Consider the following 21,962-nt stretch of genomic DNA (forward strand, 5'->3'; position numbering starts at 1 on the left):
AGCATATGCACAACTCCCTCGTGACGCTTTATAGAACGTTTCAGTTTGCAAACTCTCAAAGTTGATCTATTGGCCGTTGGTTGATATGATGTTGATCTGCTTCATGATAGGATGTTCCACCAGGTATTTGAGCACCAATTCTCTGCTTTCATCTTTAAAAATAAGAAATACCGAAGAAAAAAGAACGTGATGGCTGTCTGTCGAGTGGATTATCTTTCACATTATGGTTTCATCATTATTTACGGTTCTTGATTACTTACCAAGAGAAACAAACGTAATTAATATTCTCGAACTAGCGCTAGTCCAGAAAGCTATTGATTTCCCGGAAACTACAGGCGAGCCACATCTGCGCTATGGCTGTGCTCCTAAATCTCACGGACCCCGCTCAACTGCACAATCTTCAATTCCTTCAATCAAGCAGTGGAATGGGGTATTGTGTAAACATCCCGACGAGCCCATAAAGGAAGTTGATTAACATGTGAACAAGCACGTCACCAATCTCGCACAAATCGATATTTGAAGGAAGTTATCTTTAAAACCACAATAACCACACGCTGGAAATCTCATAACTTCTATACTGCGATCGTCCTTATGCTGTTGACGGAATCCTGTCTGTATTTACCTTGTCTTATGGCCTTGATATAGCTCCAGACGAGTACACTCCCAATGATATCATTTTGGATCAACCTTGGCCGCAGATTTAACCGGTTGACATTGAAATTCTCTCTATCAGTTCTTAAGTCCACACAGAGTCTCCCATTATACCTTGGTGGGACAAACAGATGGTGCTACGACTGCTTTCTTCACAGGTCCAGGTACCACAAGTCTGGCAACACACTGTCAGATAAATGCTGGTTTTTGCAACACACCGCTTCCTCCTGAGGCAAACGTGTGAGAACACTCAAGGCCTATAAGCCAATGGCGATCTGTGACGACGTGAAAATGCTCCACAACTTCGAATACCTTTCCTTGGAATGTAACTAGCGGGCTCGTGACTGCTTGTCCAGAAGCGTAACCTCACGCTTCGTGTGTACAAAGAGGATGCTAAAGGGCGAGATGACTTCGGTCAGTACATCGAAAGACACCTCTTCAAAGACACATTCCAGGTCAGCATTTTTTTCATCGGCAGCTATTTAAACACTAGGGATTTTGAAGATTTTGACTTACTATTTCGTCGATCACGAAAGTAAGAAGAGTGGAGAGAGAGAGAAAGCGAAAGAAAGAAAGAGAGGGAGAGTGGATACTTTGCTTAAGGAAGCTTCTGGAACGCTTTCCATACACTCTCGCGCCCGTAAGTTCGATAATACAAAGAACTCTCTATGCTCACAAACTTCCGGGGTATTCCTCGATGGGCAAGCGTGCCAAGTAGAACAGACCACTCAATCGAGCCGGATGCACATTAAAAATCCAGAAATGCTAAAATTGGGTCGTTTATACGTATAGTGTTGTTCTAGCACCTGACGGATTGTGAATATTCGGGCAATGAAACCCATACCAGGCTAGAATCCCGCTCGCTGCTCTCGAGTTCTTGATTCACGGGCAGAACATAAGGCGACGAAGGACAATTGATGCGAACCAGGGTCAAGCTGGTCCCCTGTGATTACTGCACTCACTCCGATCCGTTTTTTTTATAATAAGAACCATCACCGCTTCACCTATTTGTCCGGGACAGACTTTTCTAAATGCAGGTAAGCAGGTCAGACAAGTGCTGAGGGATTCACCCGCAACTTCGAACAGTGCAGGTAGGAGGTCATTTAGACCAGGAGCTCGGTGACGCTTGCAAGAACATATGCAGCCGTAAACCACCGAGGCCATAAGGTTTTCTACTTTCACCGACGAGATTTCTACGTCAGAATCCAGATGAATGGCAGCTGGTGGCCACGATAACTGTTTTCCGAAGTATTCGGCCAGACGGTCAGGGCGTTCTTCTTTATTCATGATGTTCGCTTTATTCTGACGCTTGATGGTTTAGCCCATAGGTGATTTCCGGGGACCGGTCGCACGGATCAACGGAAATAATTTTTGGGCATTCCCGGTTTTCTGGGCCTCTTCCGATTCCCTGGCACTCCGTGTCCGGTCGACTCCCACACGCACTTTCACTTAACTTTTTTAATTTGTCGGGTCCAACTATGTTCGGGACCCGCTGGAGTATTCCTCCGAGATTTAAGCAGGGTTACTGTTCGGTCCGATATCCATTGGTTAAGCTGGCCTGGTGGTGCTGTGCCACAGTCAGAACTCTCAACACTGTGCAAGGATGGATCTATCTGGTTTCAGCATGACTCCACATCTGCAAGAGACTCCAGAGGACTATTCTGGTAGATTAGTCGGACATCAGAATCTGTCTTCCGGTTGCAAGGATGTGGTGATCTGGTTTCAGCATGACTCCACATCTGCAAGAGACTCCAGAGGACTATTCTGGTAGATTAGTCGGACATCAGAATCTGTCATTCTTCCGGTTGCTCAGCGATTTGTCCGCACCTTACGCGGCCCTCGAAAACGAAGAACGGAGCGACTCCGGACGAGCATGTGGTCAGAATCTTCACATATGTTCCAAATTGAGCGACAATAAGTTACTGCTCTGCGCCATCGGTAAGTGATGGCGACGTGATCAGTTAGAGTTCAGAGCCTGCAAGCCTTTGAAGGACACCATGTAGCCAGACGACTTCGGCTATTTCGGAAGTTCGTACTGCATAAAGACAGCCTGTGGTCAGCACATAGCTGAAGCAATCATTTGCCATTGTCCGCACCTACCAACTCCAGTCCATATCGACTACCTAACTAAGCCTCAGGTGCGCTAATTCTGCCCCCCGGAGCTTCCATATCTCCAAGAACCACAAGTATATATGAGTTTCTGACTCGCTGCAAAAGGTTATTCAAAGTGTCAGAGAAATTGTCTTTGATCGTCTCGGTGCTACAGCCAGTTAGGGCGTAAACGTATACACCATACGGACGGCGACCCAATTACAGCTTGTGACGTTGGCAGTTATCCCCAACGGGTATCCAGCCAATCAAAGATCCTCCCGACTGGTGACTTAGGAGGGTACTACCCGCTGCAAATCCAGCCGAATTAGCCTTGGTACTGCTAGAGGTGCCAGTGGAGAGTGATGGGGTGGTTAACCTATCTACTGTGCTTGCATCTTTAATTCTTGTTTCTGATAAATAGCATACATCAATGTCAAGCGAGTCCAGTGTGAGAGCAAGAGCGGCTTGTTTCCCTGCTAGCCTCAGACCGCGAAGACTGATGGACTGATTTCGAGCTATCTGAGAATAGCACTGGATGACGCGCAGATGTTGTTTGTAAAACCGATGCAGGACGAACGTAGTCATCAGTCCTAACCGAGGGGTCCACAAGGAAAGAGTTAGTAGTAAATAGAGATAGGGGGGAGGAAATTTTGTGAGAGTGAACTAAGGGTCGTTTCAGCAGTAACCAGCTTTTGCTCACTCGCCCCTCTGTATGCAGCAAGTATGGCACCCAGTGACGGCCGATGTGGCATTAGAGTAGTGTTAGTTGTGGGTATCATTTCTGTACGTGAGCTGATATATTTCCAGGGCGCCCATGTCTCCAAGGGAGGATGACTAGGATCGAAATCCTGACCGAAAGACAGCGGTATTGGGCGGGAAATGCAGATGCATTACAACTTTCTAGCCGTCGGTGCTGCAGGCTCACGAACGCTGCTCTGACCTTCCAATGGAAAAATCATCTTTGGCGAGACCATTCGCCCAGGTTCCTGGAAATGTGTCTGATGCACACGACCACTCAAAATGCTCAGGAAAGGCCGTGCAAAACTATCGAATTAAGGTATTCATGGCAAATGTTTTGTCCCATTATGAGATTATTCGGTATTTACTGATTAAAACGGTATAAAAATTTGCGAAATGCAAAAGGTGTTCTGAGTTGTTATTCAACATGCAGGAACATTTACAAACAGTCCAAGTTGTGTTTTTGTCGAGTTTGTAACACCTGGTATTAGTATTTTCATTTCGTTTAAGAGAATTTGATTTACTGATCAAAATGATCCAGTTCAGCTGTGGTAAATTGCTTTGTAAAGAAAAGGTAAAATTCAGCCTTATTTATTCAGCCTTTATTTGGTTGTCATATTGCTAATAGCAGCAAGATCGTTGTGACAGCTCCAGCTAGAACTCGGCCTACTGAAAACACATGTTTCCTGGGTCGTGTGATAACAGCAGGGGGTTTTAGCCATCCCCTGCAACTCACACTGCGCTTTTGTCCGGTTCTCCGTATGGTTCGTTCGCAGATATCATGTAGTTTTTGTTGTATTCGATGTGCAGTAAAGCGTCCGATGAAATACACAACCTGCCTGCCTTAGTTTAACTACCAATGAGTCAGTCTTTCGCCGCAGGTCTCCAGGCATATTAGTCCGTCATGGACCGTGTGCTAGCAGTCAAACAGAACCGAAGCGCAGCCTCATTTGTACTCTGACTGCAGTTCCAGTACATTATCATGTCTGCACTCGTCGGACTATTACCATATTAATCATTTTGATTCAAACAACTAACCTTGGCACAAGAATTTCTTTTAGTTCGCATACGAAGGCTTGACTACTGTCGTGACGGAGGAGCCCACGAAAGTATCGATCGTTTCCCTTTAAGTCATCAGCCTTTCGTCAACAAATTGAGAAAAGCTATGGATATCTTTGGGGTTCCTCAAGCTTCCTCCTCCTCATCATCATTATCATCAGCAGGAGTAGCAGCTGTAAGAACAGCACACTTGTCGTACAGTGGTTATAGCTGCCACAGTTTCGTCCACTAGTGATTTGGGGAGGTGGGGTAGATAGCTGTGCATTGGAAGCGGTAGCTGATATAATTGATGTGTAAACATAGGGATGTCAGTGGACTTTTCATTGGGGAGATAGGGAGGGTATTTATTGAAGACAATAGCTTGGATGCACAAGCGCCATGGAGGGCGCGACTGAGCCATGTCTGACAATGTCTCTAACCATTGATGTATCCAGTCTAGTGTTCCCCATCAACTGAGGCAGCGAAGACCAGCGCGGCTAAGTTTCTGCCTGTAATTCGGGGACCTCTCTATCTAGGGCGTAGTGGCACGCCTTACCATAGTAGTAGTCAGGTCTAACCGGTCTATTTCATGGACTCCTCTGAATGTACACGCAACACGGCGTTCCCGTGCTATCCGGTAGGTGTTCAGGTGTTTTAGGGTACGTATGGCAATGCGCTTGGGTTATGCACAGAGCTAACTTCATCTGTCGGGAAAACCAGTCACCGTCTGGGCAAAGGTCAGTTCCTGGGACACAGAACGAAAATGCAAATTTTTGTCTACTAGTGAGTAGTCAGAAATAGGCGTCGAATGGAGTCATCTTCAGGCTCTACAGCCATGCCCAACAACAGAAAGCGGGTGGTTTTAGGTTCAAAAAGTTTTGGAAAATAACTGAGTTTAGGAATGGCGACATGCAGAACTTTCAGTACGTCAAGAAGTGCATATGGTCCATAACAAAGCCGTCAATCCTACCCTACCCATTTTTCCTTGTTGCCATTGTGCATTTTTTTTACCGACTGTGACTTCATCATTTAATCAGGAACCAAGGAAGAAATTGTTCGGATTTGTTCTTGGGAAGTTACGCGATACGGTTACGTTGGTTTGGTTGCCCGAACAACACAAAGTAGCATTGCTTGTATGCTCCGTTTGTTCAATTCATAGCAGACGAAGATGATTAAGTTAATCTACAGGAGTTCGTGGTTAAAGATCAGGATAACCAGGTGTCTGCATAAAATATCGTACATCAGTTGTGATTTTTACTCAATGTTTAGTGACCCTAGTGTAAAAAGCGCTGTTAAATCTACCGGCTTCTGCTGACTTCCTTCTTTTCTGTTCAACGAAGAGCGCCTCATTTTTCAACACAAGTCACTCACCAACTTATCTATCAATTTCTCTAGTCAGATTACTCCCAAAACATTATGTCGCGAGCTGCAAACCACAATTGGGGTCACTTCGTTGATTGAGGCTATGAGCATCCCTAGGGTGTAAAGGCCTATTATTAATCCGATGAATATCCCGAAGATTACAACAGATTGACTGGCGATGCCCACCATACCGGCACTATAACAGTTTGGCTGAATGGGATGAAGAATAGCACGCTTACGGATACAGAAATTATTTGTCGCCATGCAACGCGCATAAAGCCGCGAGATTCCTCCGATCAAAAATTTTGTTGAACTGCCCAGTGGCCTGTAGCTGGGTGGATACCAGGCAAAGCGAGGAGTTAAGGCAATGAGGGCTGGATGTTGCTAAGAGCGGCTGATAATCAGATAAAGAATGTCTCTCTTGAAAATGGAACTAAGAACCAACTGTTTTAAAATAAAGGCGATCAGGTTCTATGGGACGATGGCACTTCAGTCCACAATCCTTGCCTTGTCACCGTATTTTGTGAAGTCTCGTCGGCTTGTGCAATAAACAGAGTAAAATTTCCCGTATTTTTCGGCATGTCCTTGACCATGTAACTGCTATCAGGGATGGCTACAACGACGAATTTGTTCGGGAATCCTGTGTCAACTACTAGGACCGTTAGCACTGTCTCTAGTGCAGCTAAAGACAGCCGAAAGCAGAGACGGCGTTTGGAATTGCTTGGACTACAAGTTATTACGGTCCGTAACGTCAAATTGGTCACTATGACAATTTGAACCTAATTTGGGAAGCAGCGACTGAACATCATGGGATAGAAAGTCACGGTTGAGCATTTTGACATCATTATCCACCGTGGGAAAAATAAACCTCATTAAAACAACTTACATGGGACCCATAATGCCAACTACATAAATTTTACTGTCCTAACCCAGTGGTACATCCAGCACTAGGGTTCAGTGTAGTACTATAGCATCTTAAATTTCTACAGTAGATGCTGCTTTACGCGGACGTTTCGGTTCGGGTATTTCGATTTACAGATGCATTGACTCCAAATAATGTTTGGAATGTATGCTTTAGTACTATTAGCATATCAGAGTACATCAGCTCATGCATATGAAAACTTAAGTACTAATATCGGCCACACAGCAATAGTCTGAGTTTCACTGTTTGCGCATGCTGTGGCCCAATGTGTTCCATACCGTACAACAGCATTCACGGAACAACAAAGTAAACCATAAGTTTGTTGTTTTCTGCCCATTTTTGTGCCAAAAATGCCAAGTTTCTCCGGTACTACCTACTTATCGCAATTCCCTTTCCAAGTCTAAAAATTCATTTGAGTGCTGTGGCAATGAACTTTCATTCATTCGTTCGAAAGACATTGGAATACGTTGTGCGATCTCGATATAATCTACACAGTCGCAAAGTGGAACTAAACACATCGCCGTAAAAACCCTAGGGTGATTCAGTGTGGAATAAGATGTCCAACTCAATAGTCACAAGAAATAGCCCAAATAAAACCCCAAAACTCGACTTAACTTCACGTCAGCTGTCCCTAAGGATCATACTGTGTGGAATGCCAGAATACCTTCATGTTAAGACGGCATTCTGAAGTCGAAAAGCACTGGCATATCACATCGTTAGCATTGGAATGCTATGCTTAATTTATTTTTAATAATGTAAGCTATGAACCCACTTCAATACTGGTCCCTTGGATAAGACCATAAAACCCCTGGAGATCACCACATTTCTGAAAAAAACTAGCGAGACTATATTTGGAAGTAAATACAAGCGGTCTAAAATCTCAGCTTCCCAGAATCTAGGACAATGTACACTGGAAAGATATCGAAGGAGCAGCTCTCGTTGCTGTCTATGAAAACACACGTAGAAAAGAATGTTAGAGTAGGTGTACTCAGTCAGTTCAACAGTATAAATTGTGTTCGTCAACAAAGATGAACAGATTGAAAGCAGATCCAGTCAGGAAAAAGTAATAAAACGTTAAGTTTGTCCAAACTGGAACTCACATGGTGATAATTTCACAACCCATTCGATTGTCCGGTTTTTCGTAATCCTAACAGGTTTTGTCGAGTCATATCTGTCCAAGTTTTTTACTGACGGTTCCAACAGTTGTACCTTAAATAGTGGAGAGAATCACACCATTACTTGGCTTCAACGATGGACGTAAATACATAAGGAAAAGAGAAGGACGGTATTTCACACGACGAATAAGCTGTAGACAAAAGTTGTTCATTGTTGCAGTTAATGATCAGCACCATTTGATGTAAAACCATCAGCATTGGTTGCAAGATACCAACAAAATGGCTCATAAAGCCCTATTAAGTCAGAGCACACTGTGAACGAACCAGTGGCAGTCCATTTGACCGACTTACCGACTTGACTGATCGGTTTACTCACTGACTGAAAAATCCACGCGTTCACAGAAAATTTCATGATCTTTAGTTTTGTTTTCTTCTGATATAACTGAAAACATTTTACGTGCTTACATTCCACCGTTTAGGCTTAGTATAGGCTCACGAAGAAGACACCCTGTCACTACCAAATAAGATCAAATGTGACCACATATTTTGTCGGTTTCCAAAATGGTGTAATTAGCCAACTTAAACTTCATACATGTCACTTTCTGAAGCAGCGTAAATAGGTGGGTCAAACCGATGATACCAGCTACACTTTAAGTCTAAACTGCTTCCTTCACAAGTTCAAGACCTCATAACTTGACAGCACATTACAAGCCAGGCCTTGGCTGTTGCATCGTATCATTGCCCAGCCATGTGCAGAGAACTGGAACCAAATTATGTTGGGGTGTACGACAAGTATGTGACTCTCACAGCTGATGATAATGATAATGAATGTACAGTGGTCTTTGAAAATGGTATTCTGACTCGGATGGCTAGTTACGTTGCATAGCCGCGGTCTACATGATTGCATGAGCACGCAGTGTCCTCCTGATACCACCGACTATAGTCTTGTCGCATCAATTTATCGTGGAATACGTTCTCGAAGTATTTGATTCTTTTACTAGAGGTTTATTGCATTTAATGAGAATATTTTATGATGATGGTGGCTCAGGCATTGTCACGGGTTCATTTGTTAGTATGGGGGTCTTCTGGGATAAAACAGAAGGTGGCGGTCTATTGTAAGTTTCAAACGAAATGGGAGGATCTGTCAGCTGTCATAATGGGAAAGTTGCATCAATCAGGATTTGGCTCATTATATATCAAAGACCAAGGCGCTCTTTTTGTATTTGTGACGTGGCTTGTAAGTCACATGCACACCCGGATCAACACCCAAATCACAGAATAATTCCTCTTGAACTGCGGTGGCAGAAATTGTAGTCTGAGGGAGCAAATGAAAGATAACAAGCCCGCTTCTTTGAAACTGGGGTGGCCTATCCAGTATTTATAAAAAGAAAACAAAGGAACTTAAATGGAACATAAAAAGGCATAATCAAAAGCGTAACGACGCTCCCTTCGGTGAAACCCACAGACCAAACAATAGTGTACAGCTGATGAGCTTTTGAACTGCGATCGATGGCTAACACACGTGAATTGGTCGGTGGGATAGAACAGAATGACAAACTTCTCCCTTCTAATCAGCTTCGGTTACGTAAATGCATTCATTGGCAGTATGATAGTGTCGTCAACAGGGTTGACTTAGCTCAGCTGACTGAAACGTCTACGTACACCAAAACCTACAATATTGGCAACTAGGAGTTCCTGAAACCACAGCGGTTAACAAACCCTCACAGTACACATCATATCAGTTGGCGCACGGGCAGTGGAAATTTCTAACAGGGTAAGTCACTGGTCAACACCGGTAACCATCTAAAAAATTCGTCCTCCTCTCCTGAAGAATACAATTAAAGCTAAATATTGCCTTGTCAGGTTACTGAAATTGGCACTGTAACAGAGACATGCGTGTGAGGTGGGCAAAATTTTGGGGTATGCGAACTGACATCTCTGTCATGATTGAAACTATGGACAGCCAAGTGAGGAGCGCATTCCTATCCTCGAAAGAAATGTCAGATGGTAAATGGCTTCTTCTGGGCGGAATATTTTCTAATCCTTGGATCCGCAATGTCACCACCAAGCCTGGAAATCATATTTACCATTGATAGTGGTTTTTCAATATTAATCTTTAGCCTGCTGTGACATTGGTACATAGCACCAGCTGGTTCTTCCTGACCTGGATTGGCTGGGTATAACCTATGTTTCTTGAAAACAACCACATCTCGAGGTGGATATCTTGGGACTAGAAGACAGTGAGAAGCAATGCAGTGACAAATCAGTATTCATAGTTATTCCGACCGTTACGACCGTATCATGTTGCGATCGGCTTTCTTCTAATCTCACAGTGACCCCGCATAATGGATCCATTGTCCCGATTTTTTAGTTGCTAATTCGCAAGGTGACTGAAATATGCAGCACTTTCCGGCTCAGCATACGGCGAAGGCGCCTGCAAAAACCTGAATTTTCGTTAGCAAGGGGCAGACTGTGTGGGATAGAATGATGGTTTGTAGCAAAACCAGGGGAAAAATCCAGTTGAGCAGCCAATTTTGGTATCCGCTAAAGTGTTTCTTCGAAGATACTGTCCCCAAAAGTTGATTCAATGCAAATTGTCATTAACCTTGTGCTGTTTCTAGTAAGCACTGATCATTAACAAGCACCAGCAAGATGGAGAACGAGTTGGTGAGTAGGATCACAGTAGATGCTCCACGGTAACTTACCTGAGTATGACTATGCCCAGAGAGGTGTGTGACTAAATGCTATCAACATACAACATAGTTCACAGATTCACCACGCTCCTTACTAGATGTGCACAGTCTATAGTCTATTCTGAGTACCGATACAGAAAAAATAACTTCTACGGCTAATATGGTTATTCACAGGCAACTAAGAACTTCATAACGTGACACTTACTACACTGCATCCACAAATATTGCTCTGTCAATATTTTTGTGTATCAGAGTTATGAAAAACAAACGTGGTCACTACCAGCCGTTTCGCATCAGGAGGACCGCATCATTGATCAATACTCACTTTTCCGTTGAAACTGTTGTCGAGGTAAACACTGGCTGGACCTTCAAGTAACGCGAATTCCGATGTATTATGCATACGAACTCTTAAAAACGCTTTTGGAAGCAGCTTTGGTATAGTGACATATTCCAGCGAGGGGCGAAACTCCAGAGTGCCCAGAGTGACTCGTTGTGGCTCTCCGTTTCCTCTGATGGACAGCGGTTTGTTGTTTACTTCGTAAGTGAGTGAGGGAAAATGAATCCCTGGAGGGAGGCTGGAGCACGTCATTGCATTCGGAACGCAGTCGTTCTCGTAGCCCATCATAAAGTTATACCGAGACAAAGTGAGATTTTCGGGAGTCTGGGTGGAATCGGCGGTTTGGTGCTCCTCCTTCGCTGTCGTAGTACAGCGTGGATCAGAACGGTGAAGGTCCATTAGCGTTTGATTGCGGCTTTTTTCAAGTTCGTATATAATATCCGTCTCAGCACTGGTGCCCAGCCACTTTCTCTGTGTTAGATAAACCAGAACAAAATTCAGCACGTTAATGAACCGGGCCTGTTGAACTCAATGTATGACAAACTTTAGTCTATCAGCTATCATTCTTGAGCACAAAGACCAGCGTACGTTTTTAAAAGATCCTTTGAACTGGAAGTGGGATATTGAAGAGAGTGGGAAAAGTCTGGGTGCTGTCAAAGTCCACTGATCCTCACCGTACCTGGTTAAAAAGCTACAGGATATGGCTGCATATTTATGTCAAGGGCTCCGTTGTTATCAGTTCTTATCCAGATTGCCTGAATGGGTGTCCGGAGGTTTATACACCTTGGAACGGTTGTGAAGGGCTAGCACCAAGTCCCCTCCCCGTTCACTGTTCCTCCTTTCCTAACAATAGTGTTTGAACACTGATATCATCCTAGTGATGATAATGAAATCACAGTTGGAAAGGCATATAATCCACCTCAGAAGAGTCCGGTGTCTTATTCAAACTGATGATTTTGAGGTGGACGAGATCGAACAAATATTCCACCACCTAAGAGCAAAAAAATTGTGACATTCTCAGGAACCCACCGTTTACAAGGAGTAACCTGTGTCGTTTTATGGTCAGAGGAGGATATTGATACGTAGTTCGAAACTGATTTGCTGGACTTCTGCTGGGCATGAACCAATCTGGTGTGGCGTCTCTGTTTCATTGAGCCATGACCGATACTCTGTAGAAGAATGTGTTATTATCGAGCTCAATAATAACGCAGTATATGTGCATTTAGGTCAACAGACCAACATGGCATCCGTCGCTCACCATTCTCCTCTGGTCCATTTCCAAAGGCTCTCTGCAAAACATGATTGGGACAGTCTGTCTTGACTACTGTCCAGACTCGTGTCCCACTGACATCCCTATTTCTACAAGTTCATATGTTGCCTCTGATTTGGGGCTTCATGTTGTGATGGGCACGTTTGTTGGACTGTTTTGTCTGTTTGTTTCCTCTTGGTTCTTCCTCGACCTGTTTTCCGGACCACAGAACTGTCAGAGTGCTCCACAAGCAGCACCATGAAGTATGGTAATAACCCTGTCAGAGTGCTCCACAAGCAGCACCATGAAGTATGTGTGGTAATAACCAAACTGCACCGGGTCGACTGGTATAGTCCAGTTTTATAGTCAAGTTCAAGGACGGACTACTAATCCCATAATCATTTTACTTTAGAACTGCACTAGGAATATACGGTTTGCATGAATTACCATTCTGGACATGTTTGGTGAGCAATCGATGCGCGAACCGAGAATTTTATTTGTGGTACTTATGTTTGAAATCCGTTAGTGAATCGGAGTGTGAACCAAGCCAGAGAATAATCGGTAGGTTGGAGTTAAACAAGGAGAGGAATGCAAAACTGGGGTTATTGCTGCACGAAATTCTGCTTACTTCGACGATGATCATCTATGTCGGATTTGCTTTTGTGGACAACCACTCAATGTTAGCTTGAATGTAGTGCCAGATCACCAGAAGCATTCACTAGGTCCTTAGAAGTGGACTCGCGCTTGCTGATTAGGGACAGCGGATAGTCAAGCGGAATCTCCCCTGATAAGATGACAACAATATCTTATTTTCTGCCTATTTACCTGCAGAAATTTAAGCTATGACATGTTGTTGGTTCCACAAAATATGACATCTGTTGCATTTCTAAGCATGAGGTAAGTGAAGTACAATTTATGTTGACTATTGAGTCAGCTCACCGGTATTGTAGGTTTAAATTGATCCTTGCGAGTTGCAACCGGGTCCGATTGCCCTTGGCTTGGGATTAAGCACACTGGTCTTATGCCGGTACTGCAACAAGCACTTTCTGTCAAGTACACGGCTGCCTCGTCGATCGGCTGGACCTGTGATTCTTCATAAGTTTCGCAATTTAGCGAACGCGACTTGAGCTTTCGGCATGCTTTATCAATACCGACTCGACGCATGACACCCGCCCGTCTACTATGGCTGACACAAAAAAAACAAAGAACAAAAATGCGAAGTCAGTGGTATTCCTTCATAATAAATTCCGGATGCCCAAATTATATCGCACAGTCACTGACCAACACTTGTGAAAATGCATCGCGTACTTGCTGTTACCTTGAAATCCATAGCATTGTTTCCTTATAGAATATTTCTGGCACTTATTTTGCAGTTTTCCGTGTCTAACTCCTGACTGCAGGTAACTTCTGTTTTCTGGCGATATACTTGCTAGCTTCACAGTTAAATAGAAAGTGCTCAAGCTATTACTTTTCCATTTTAAGATCTACCGAAAGCAAGTTAAGCTGGCCTGGGTTTCTCAAGGCATTCCGAGAGTAATCCTTGGATGGATTAATTTAACTTTAAGAGGCCTTCAATCGAAGGAGAGATAAACCCGGCGCAATCTAGGGTATTTTGAAAGTTCGCGGCCAATTCCGTAGTAGTTCAAGGTTTTGCCATGAGCCAGAATATCTATCTTTGTATTCATTTTCTCGTAGTTAAGTTTGTATGAAGTGCCTTACACCAGGTAAGCAAACGAAACTTTACCACCACATCAATTTTCTATTGGATTTCCAGAATGTTGAATGTTGTCCCCGCTATTTACGGCGGTAGGGCCAGGGTGCCGAAATCATTCTTCTGACGTATTTTGAAACCCTATCACCTCATTATTGACCAGCCGACTTTCTTGAATTTCCTAAAAAAAAACCTTTGATCAGTTTACGTGCACTTCGATACTGCGAGGCCTCACTGAAAAACCGGGTGACAAAAATCATTTAGTTCGAGCCTTTTTTTCAGACACGCACATCGGAATGACTTCTCGGACTGCAAATTGGACTTCCATAGGCAAGGAATTAAAGTGAGCCCAGCATTCGTCTGCGCAAATGACAAGAACTAGGCAGTTGGCATTGTCTTGGTTTCGAAGCCCCAATCAACACTGCAGCCCATACTGCTGTCCCATCTCTGGATATTCCCACCGTTGTAGGCTACACTTAGCCATGGTCCGATTGGTGATAAGTGGAACACCAGTTGATTGAGCAAATGACATCCAGCTGAGAAACGTAACAAACGCATCACAAACTTTTGTTCTAGAAACGGTGAACCGCATTGGTGCACTGTGTTATATGGACATGATAAACTGTTCACCCACCGCCCTACCCGGTCCGGTCGCAATAACTCAGTGCGAGACACCCATCCATTGATGCCGATATCACCATGTCCCCCCCCATTTGGTAGCTATCAACCAAACAATAAACTGGCAACTGAAATCGACCCCTTCGCACGTTGCGTGTAGACAAAGATGGGAATATGATGAAAAATAGCTGTAACAAAATACTTCTGGTGAATCTGATGAACATTTTTGGCTGCCTACAAATCTTATTCCCCACCATTCTATATTACGAAACCCAAGCAAAGGGTTACAATAATGACCTAGAAAACCAAAGAAACGCATTGCCTAACACGCTCTGTGTATGATTTTAAGCTTTTCAGTCTCCTTGGATTGTTCGAATGGCTTGTAACAGGCTACAATAAAGCTGCGGAGCAAAGAGAGCACTCCAGGTTCAATATCTACTTACATTGTGCGTTGAAAGCGAAGCGAGATGGCTCAGTGGTTATAGCGCGAATTTACTGACCGGAAAGTTCATGGTTCGAATCCGACCTCCGCTTCGCGACTTCCCCTGTCTATGCTTGGGTAACCTGGCATTATCCCAGCCCTCGTGCTTCCTTCTGGTGACATGGCGGTTGAGCACCGAAAGGGTGCTACAGCTGAACGATGCGATGAAAGTTACTTCGTGTGTTACGACCGTACGGATAAAGCATGCTTTGGCAGCAACAGCCAACTGAATCCAGTATTTGTTGGTTGGAGTGCAAGGAAATGCTCCCCTGGTTTTACCACGATTTCTGTGAACCTTATTTGCATTATTTGTTATATATTTCTGCAAATCTGATGAGCTAAGTATATAAACGTTATTCTATTTTGGGATTTTCGATGAGATTTCATCTGCCGATGAAAATGTGAGCCAGCAGGAATGGTACAGTGTATCACAGAATCAGTCCAGCTTATTCGGATCAAAACCACTGGTTCATTAGAGGAATTTGAAGGAAGTGGACCTGTTTCATGCGGATCGATAAGATTGTTGTGGTCCCTTCATTTTGTGGTTGTGACCAAGAGAAACACACCTCAGACCCTAAGTGGATTGTCTAACCCCCCCCCCCCCTAACCAGTCGAACAAAAGCCCGTTGTGACCGAACCGACTGTATTTGAAGGCTTTCATTTGCAGACGAAACACACAGCATGCACTGCACTGGTCTCTCCGATTCGTTCATTCTATTAGAGACCTTTCCCCCAATGTGATCATCTGAATTTCACCACTGGATTGTTGGGCAAGGCACCATCTATTTTAACAATTTTTATTGAAAGAATCATTTGAAACCCAAGAGGACGATATATTCTTTGTGAGGCAAGTATTTGTCACGTGAAACCAGGACTGACTTCTCCAGTGCCAGGAAATACCAGCCTTACCAAGTTCCACAGGAGGCTATTACTCGGGAGGATTAGTGCATTTAAGTTGTTTTATGCTTTGTCGAGCTTTCACTTACACGGCTTTTATTTTGCATAGTGATTACCTGTTAAAAAATAGGACTGAATGGTACTGTTCTGTCATATCAGAATTTATCTCCAGAAAAGTCTTATGTGTGAGCGGAGCTACCATTACCAATCTACCACTCTTTCAGTAAAGGATTACGGAATATTTTCTGCCGCTCGGAGGAAAGTGACAGCCAACTGGAGACACAAACTAACCTGTCTTCGTCTTTGAATGTGAGCCGCTCCTCCTTTAGTTCTGGAATGCGCCACCGGGCTGTGCGAGACGGGTGCACAGTTGAAAGTGTCAGCTTGTCTGGCTCCCAATCTTCCCCCGTTGTTTGTGATACCAAACCGTAGTAAGTTATCTGTTTGAAAGTGTGAGTAGGACAAAGTGAAGCTGTGTCCAAAACTTGCCAGTGATAGACAAAGACAATACAGCCATTTCGACTCCATCTCAATTCACTAAAAGTATTATTGTTCAAGACTTTCAGTCAACTAGATTATGCTCTTTTCTCAAGAAATCATCAGAGAAAGCCAAATGCTGTAATTCTTGGACGCTTCGTCGGTCAACACCAAATACTTTGGAGGGCTTTTTGAAGCGGATTCAAAGCCTTTCTGTGTATTTGGAGGATCATTTAACAGCTTCGGAATCCTGATCTGAGAGTAAAGTGGATCACGTTTAAAGCAAACGCTGAAAAACAACTGTCCCCGACAGCGAACGCATATTTAGGTCCTGAAAATAGATTATCTTTTGGACGCGCCTGTGAACAACTTTGCTGACTAAATCGACCTGGATGGAACGAGTCGATCGAGTTCATCGAATTCTAAAATAGTGCAAAGATTGTCAATCATATTTTCTTCTCAGGAATTACGTGAGATTCTGTGACATAGCGTGTGAATAATAAACCTAAGGAAACCATTTGGTGGTACAGTAGTAACGGAAATGAACCTGTACAGTCATTCCTTGATTTACAGTTGTTATGTATGGTTTCATAGAAACCCAAATGGACTCGCCAATAAATGGTGTTCGGAGGGACTTTAGAATCCGTAGTCGAAGGGTACACTACCCTATATGTTAGGGCACAAAATGCCATCCATTATACCGCCAATGCCAATTGGAAGAAAAATGAGGAGGACACATTCAACTGCTGAGGGACGACAATTTATTCCACTTGAATTCGGAAACAATGGTTTTGGACGATCTTGTTTACGAAATTTGGCGTCCGTTTACTTCCCTAGACAAAATCCTTGCCGTAGCTCAAGGAAATGCAGACGAAAAGGAAGTAATACAACACTCAGATTATGCCGGCGTATGCTTTTCCCATAATTTTTAAGTACTCTTCCCTACATTCATTCCTCCTAGTTTTTGTAAGTAGGCTATACATCAGGGGGTTCCTCATCACAACATAACTTCAGTGATGACTGTTTTCTAAGGTTCTTAGGAGTTCCTGCAAAGAATCCGACTACAGTGATTTTAGATGGAAATGACGTTTTGTGAATGACTTGCAACGATCATGTTGAGATACACTATTGATCTTCCGTCGAAGAGGCAAACTGGAACAATCAACTGACCGAATTGGCAGCGGCTGACAGTGGGTTAGATACAAGGTTATTTCTACTGAACCTAATTTCAAGTACAAGTCACACTGCGTAGTTCTTGTCTCACTAACAACATAAAGAAAAACAATTTCAATGGGCTGTTTAGATTGAAAGATAATTAGTCACGTTATTGTGGAAAATTTTGTGACCAAAGAGGGCTATATGTCTACCGAAACGAGCTGCTCACTGCAAGGTGACTACAGCTTAGTCTAACTGAAAAGCCTTGAATTTGTCGTAGTTGGTTTAATTACTCTTGAAGCCTACAAATGAAGTAGTGAACCAGAATATATATTAAGTAAAATGTGAAAATTTATATCAACAACTCGCTTTTAAAAAGACAAAGGAAGATTACATTGAGCACACGAATTAGCTGGTTTATTCAGCATAGCAGTGCCTATGAAGTTACTGATGCAACTGCAGAGGTTAGCAGTAGACGGTCACTCAACCTGAACGTCAAGGAATTACAGTGGAGTGAAGCAGTCTCCTTCTTTGTGACTTCGTCGAGAGAAGGGTTTCTAAATTTCTCAATTCTGGGCCTTTATCTACATGAGAGATTGTCAACAGAAATTCCGTAATGTAAGGGAAGCCAACGTATGCTGAAAAACCCCATTGGGAATCACCAACAGTACGCAGCTCACGGAACTACAGGTAGTCTCGAACTCGCGACAGAGGCTGAACACAAATCTTTGGCTGCGAGCGGCTGAACAGCAGTGGTTAATTCTTAGGATCTGGTTCCACACATTTTCCAATCGTTAAAACCGTATCACGTGGTCAATTGTTGACTGGCTTTTTGAGTGATGACTTTTCATAAAGAAATTTCACTCATTTGGTGAGGTTCTTTTACTGAATCACTCATGGACTGATCGCAGTATAAGGAGCTTTGAAGCTGGAATAAGCTCTGCATAAAACTTCTTCAGATATTCGGCGATATCTTTCAGTGAGAAGGCATGCACTACCGAACCTACCAAAAGGATTAAAATATCTGTGAATGCCCCACTGTACAAACGAAGTCAGTATTAGCAAAGGGAATAAACATCTAGTAAACAAGGTGTCTACAGATTAGACGGCTGATGTAAGAGTAAGAGTGGCTGCGTTGAGAAATCGCTGAACTGGACATGAATATCTTCCTGGCAAAACACATCATTCATAGGGTTGCTGAAAGAACTTCGGCAGTACACATCCCGTTTCACATTTCTTAGGGGTCGTCAGAATGTTTTGGTCCATTGGTTCGCACCAAAATAGTGTTCTACTTTAACACTAAACTGTAAGAATTTTGCATTCATTTTTCAATTATAATGAAGTTCAAGAGGGACCCGACTGAATCGCTCGTTTATGCTATGTTACGATCAGTGATTAACTCAGGCTAGCCGCCTCCTAATATCTTCATGTGTTGTACCATTAACCGGCCTTTTTCACAACAACTGAAAACGAGAACAACTGCCCCGTTTGGATAAAAAACGGACCGGTCCAAATGACAGAGAGAATGTCGGATGTCTTCATTCATTTTCTAGAACGGTAAAAGGTTATTCATACTGAATATATGTTCAAAAGTTGGTTTTCCTCAAAAAGGAGCGCTAATACTAAAATTGTGGGTTATTAAAGGAGCTAATTCACAAGGGCCGAAAATCGAACCACGGTCAATAAAGAGTAAACAACTTCGACTTTTGGGAAGCTCTTATGAAAGTCTCTGGGCTGCTCTAATTTACATATTGAATGTGTTGAAATTCTGGTCATCTTGGGTGTGGCGAGCCTTACTCCGAAAAAGCGGATAAATGGTAGAAAAACACTTTATTAGATGGCCGACCGATGGCATTTGACTCTGCTATGTCCCTGTAACTGTAGCGCAAGCGCTCATAGTCAGACATGCATTCTGACTTCAAAGCAACGAACAAGCTGAACATGTGGAAACCATTTTAGGGCACGTATCAACCTTTGAATACTGGGAGGAAAGTCGCTTTGTCTTTGACTTCCTCCGTTTCCCCCCGTGGGTCCCCATATGCCAGTGACTGAGTGCGCTAAATCCATCGGCTACCTAACGTTACTTGATAGAAAATACGCCTAATTTTGCTGTGGTTTTCACCTTCCTTTTGTGTGAGAAGGTAGAAAAGTACCAATACGGCTCAAAAAAGTTTCTGCCTTTCTATCTATTAGTTTGGAATTTTCTCTTGGGGAAGTTTTTTACATAGATGCGAAATCTGGAGTATCCAGTCTGATGTGAAAATCTAGCCAAGTGAGTTGCCTTACTCAGAAAATCAATAGAAGGCTGTCTTCTAAAACCCTTGTCCTTCTTGAAAAATAAAATCTGTTCTTATCGAAAAATCTAAGATTACTCATTCTGTTCACAATTGCTTAGACTAGGTCGAATCCTACCGAAACCTCCGAGTACCTATTTTCAGTCAATAAGACATTAAGCTTCGTCCCCAGGGAATCGACAAAGGAGAGACAGTTGCAGCCACACTGGTCAAGCATTTCAGACAAAAACTGAGTTCATTAAACTTGCTAACTGAAAGCGCTTGCCCATTTTCCCTTGAGGTGGAATTCTGTCGCTCGAGCGAACGTAACTCAGTTAAGTGAAGTGACAATTCCCTCAACAATTGAGCGTCATCTTACTGACAAAAAACCGAAGGTTCGTTTAAATCAGCCAACTCATTCACTCGTTTTCGGTGTTTATATACGTTGTCGCCTTAACGAGTTGTAGTCCTAACGAGTAGGTGTGCTTCTCTTTGGCCACGGAGAAAACAATTTTTCGTGGTCGATACTGATGTGAAATCACTTGAATTAGGTTCCTTCGAGGGGAACAGAGTGTTTTGAGAGTGAATCAGATAGCTTTAGATATTGATTCAGAAATCATACACTACGTCTTTTTGATAGTGTACCACAGGAAACGACAAGGCAAGTACTCCTCACAACTAATCATTTTTGGATGGAAGTATAAAAACTAAACTCCGTGTTGGCAATGTTGTGTAGGTAGCTGTGTACCACAGGAAACGACAAGGCAAGTACTCCTCACAACTAATCATTTTTGGATGGAAGTATAAAAACTAAACTCCGTGTTGGCAATGTTGTGGAATGTAGGTAGCTCGGGTGCACTGCTTGGTTTGCAATCGAACTGCCAAGCTCGGCGAACAGACCAACAACCTAAACCGCGTGTCTTTCATGCTCACATATTCGAGAAGACAAACACCTAGCGGTTAGACTAGAGTGAATGAACCCACTAGTGCTTTTATAGGTAAAATAGATGGTGGTGCTTCAGGTCGAGTTTCCTCTTTACCAGTGGTCACCTCGTTTTAAAAATCCGGGAGCGCTGAACAGCTGTTCCACCTTTGTTGAGAATTACCAGCGGCGCGCATTCCAATTACATCTTGGGAGACTAACCAAAGTCTTCAGGCTGGTAGTTTAACACTATGTCGTTCGTCCATGAGTAGTTGATTAGCAGTGTGATCAAGTCGAAAATAGATGGAAACATTATCTTGCAGTTGTTTAATGATTCAGTTCGGGTCACGTGGCCCAAGGGTCCTGGCTTCTCGAGGTAAGGTTTCTGGGATAGAAGATTGATAACACCTGATCATACGTGGAAGAAATTTGGTGCAACACTGTGCCTAAGTATGAACCGAACTTCTGGATGATTTCTCATGAGCGCCTAGTACTTTGTTAGACCAGAGAGATAAGGGATCTGTAAAATTCTCGCCATTAAGGACTCCCAAAAAGGAATGAGACAGTTGTGTCATGATTCCTCGATTTTCAGTGAGGACCCACCCCACATGCAAATCAGCCAGTCAGTTTATGAGCTATAAACGTGTGTAAAGTGTAAGTTGGTTCCAGCTGGCAAAGTTCCGGTCACCGGAAAATGGGACAACAGAGGAGACACAGCCAGACATTGGGGCCAAGATGAAAATCAGAGTAAAGAAATGATCCTCAGTCCACACAAGGGATTACAACAACCGGCAGATGATCTCATACTGTAATTCCTAAAATGACTGACTACTTTTTCGCTGATGCCATAGGTGTTGAAGAATCGTTCTTCTTAGACAAAAAATCCTCTCCACAGTCAAAGTCCTTTTTATAATCTAGGCAACAGTGCGTGTCGATTAAACTCTCAGCGTGCAGAAAATGGTACCGTTTGTTTGCGTTAACTAAAGGAGTCGTCGGAAGTAAACCGCTATGTTGTTACGCTCCAGTTTTTGTGGAGATTTGTTCGGGGGAAACAGACCGCTATCACTGCGTTTGACAAGCTTCGCACAGAAAATGGATCTTACCTGTAGCGTTGCAGATGAGCTTGACAGACGAATGTCGTAGCATGGATTCCAGGTGGCACGCTCCACAGAGTAGGATAATTCCAAACTGGGACTCTCAGATGACTTCGATTCCAAAAGAACGTGGAGTTC

At 43.3% G+C, this 21,962-nt stretch overlaps 1 protein-coding gene across 1 annotated transcript; it reads right to left on the reverse strand.

Annotated features, from left to right (window-relative positions):
• Window positions 1-10,935: 10,935 nt before the first annotated feature.
• Window positions 10,936-21,962, reverse strand: T265_15137 (hypothetical protein; the record flags this gene model as incomplete). Its single annotated transcript, XM_009176742.1, has 4 exons — window positions 10,936-11,418; window positions 13,136-13,382; window positions 16,195-16,343; window positions 21,834-21,962. Coding segments are annotated over 4 exons (1,008 nt in total), but the record flags the coding sequence as incomplete, so codon positions are not given.

Source organism: Opisthorchis viverrini, assembly GCF_000715545.1.
Source record: "Opisthorchis viverrini unplaced genomic scaffold opera_v5_366, whole genome shotgun sequence".
Classification (NCBI taxonomy): Eukaryota; Metazoa; Platyhelminthes; class Trematoda; order Opisthorchiida; family Opisthorchiidae; genus Opisthorchis; species Opisthorchis viverrini.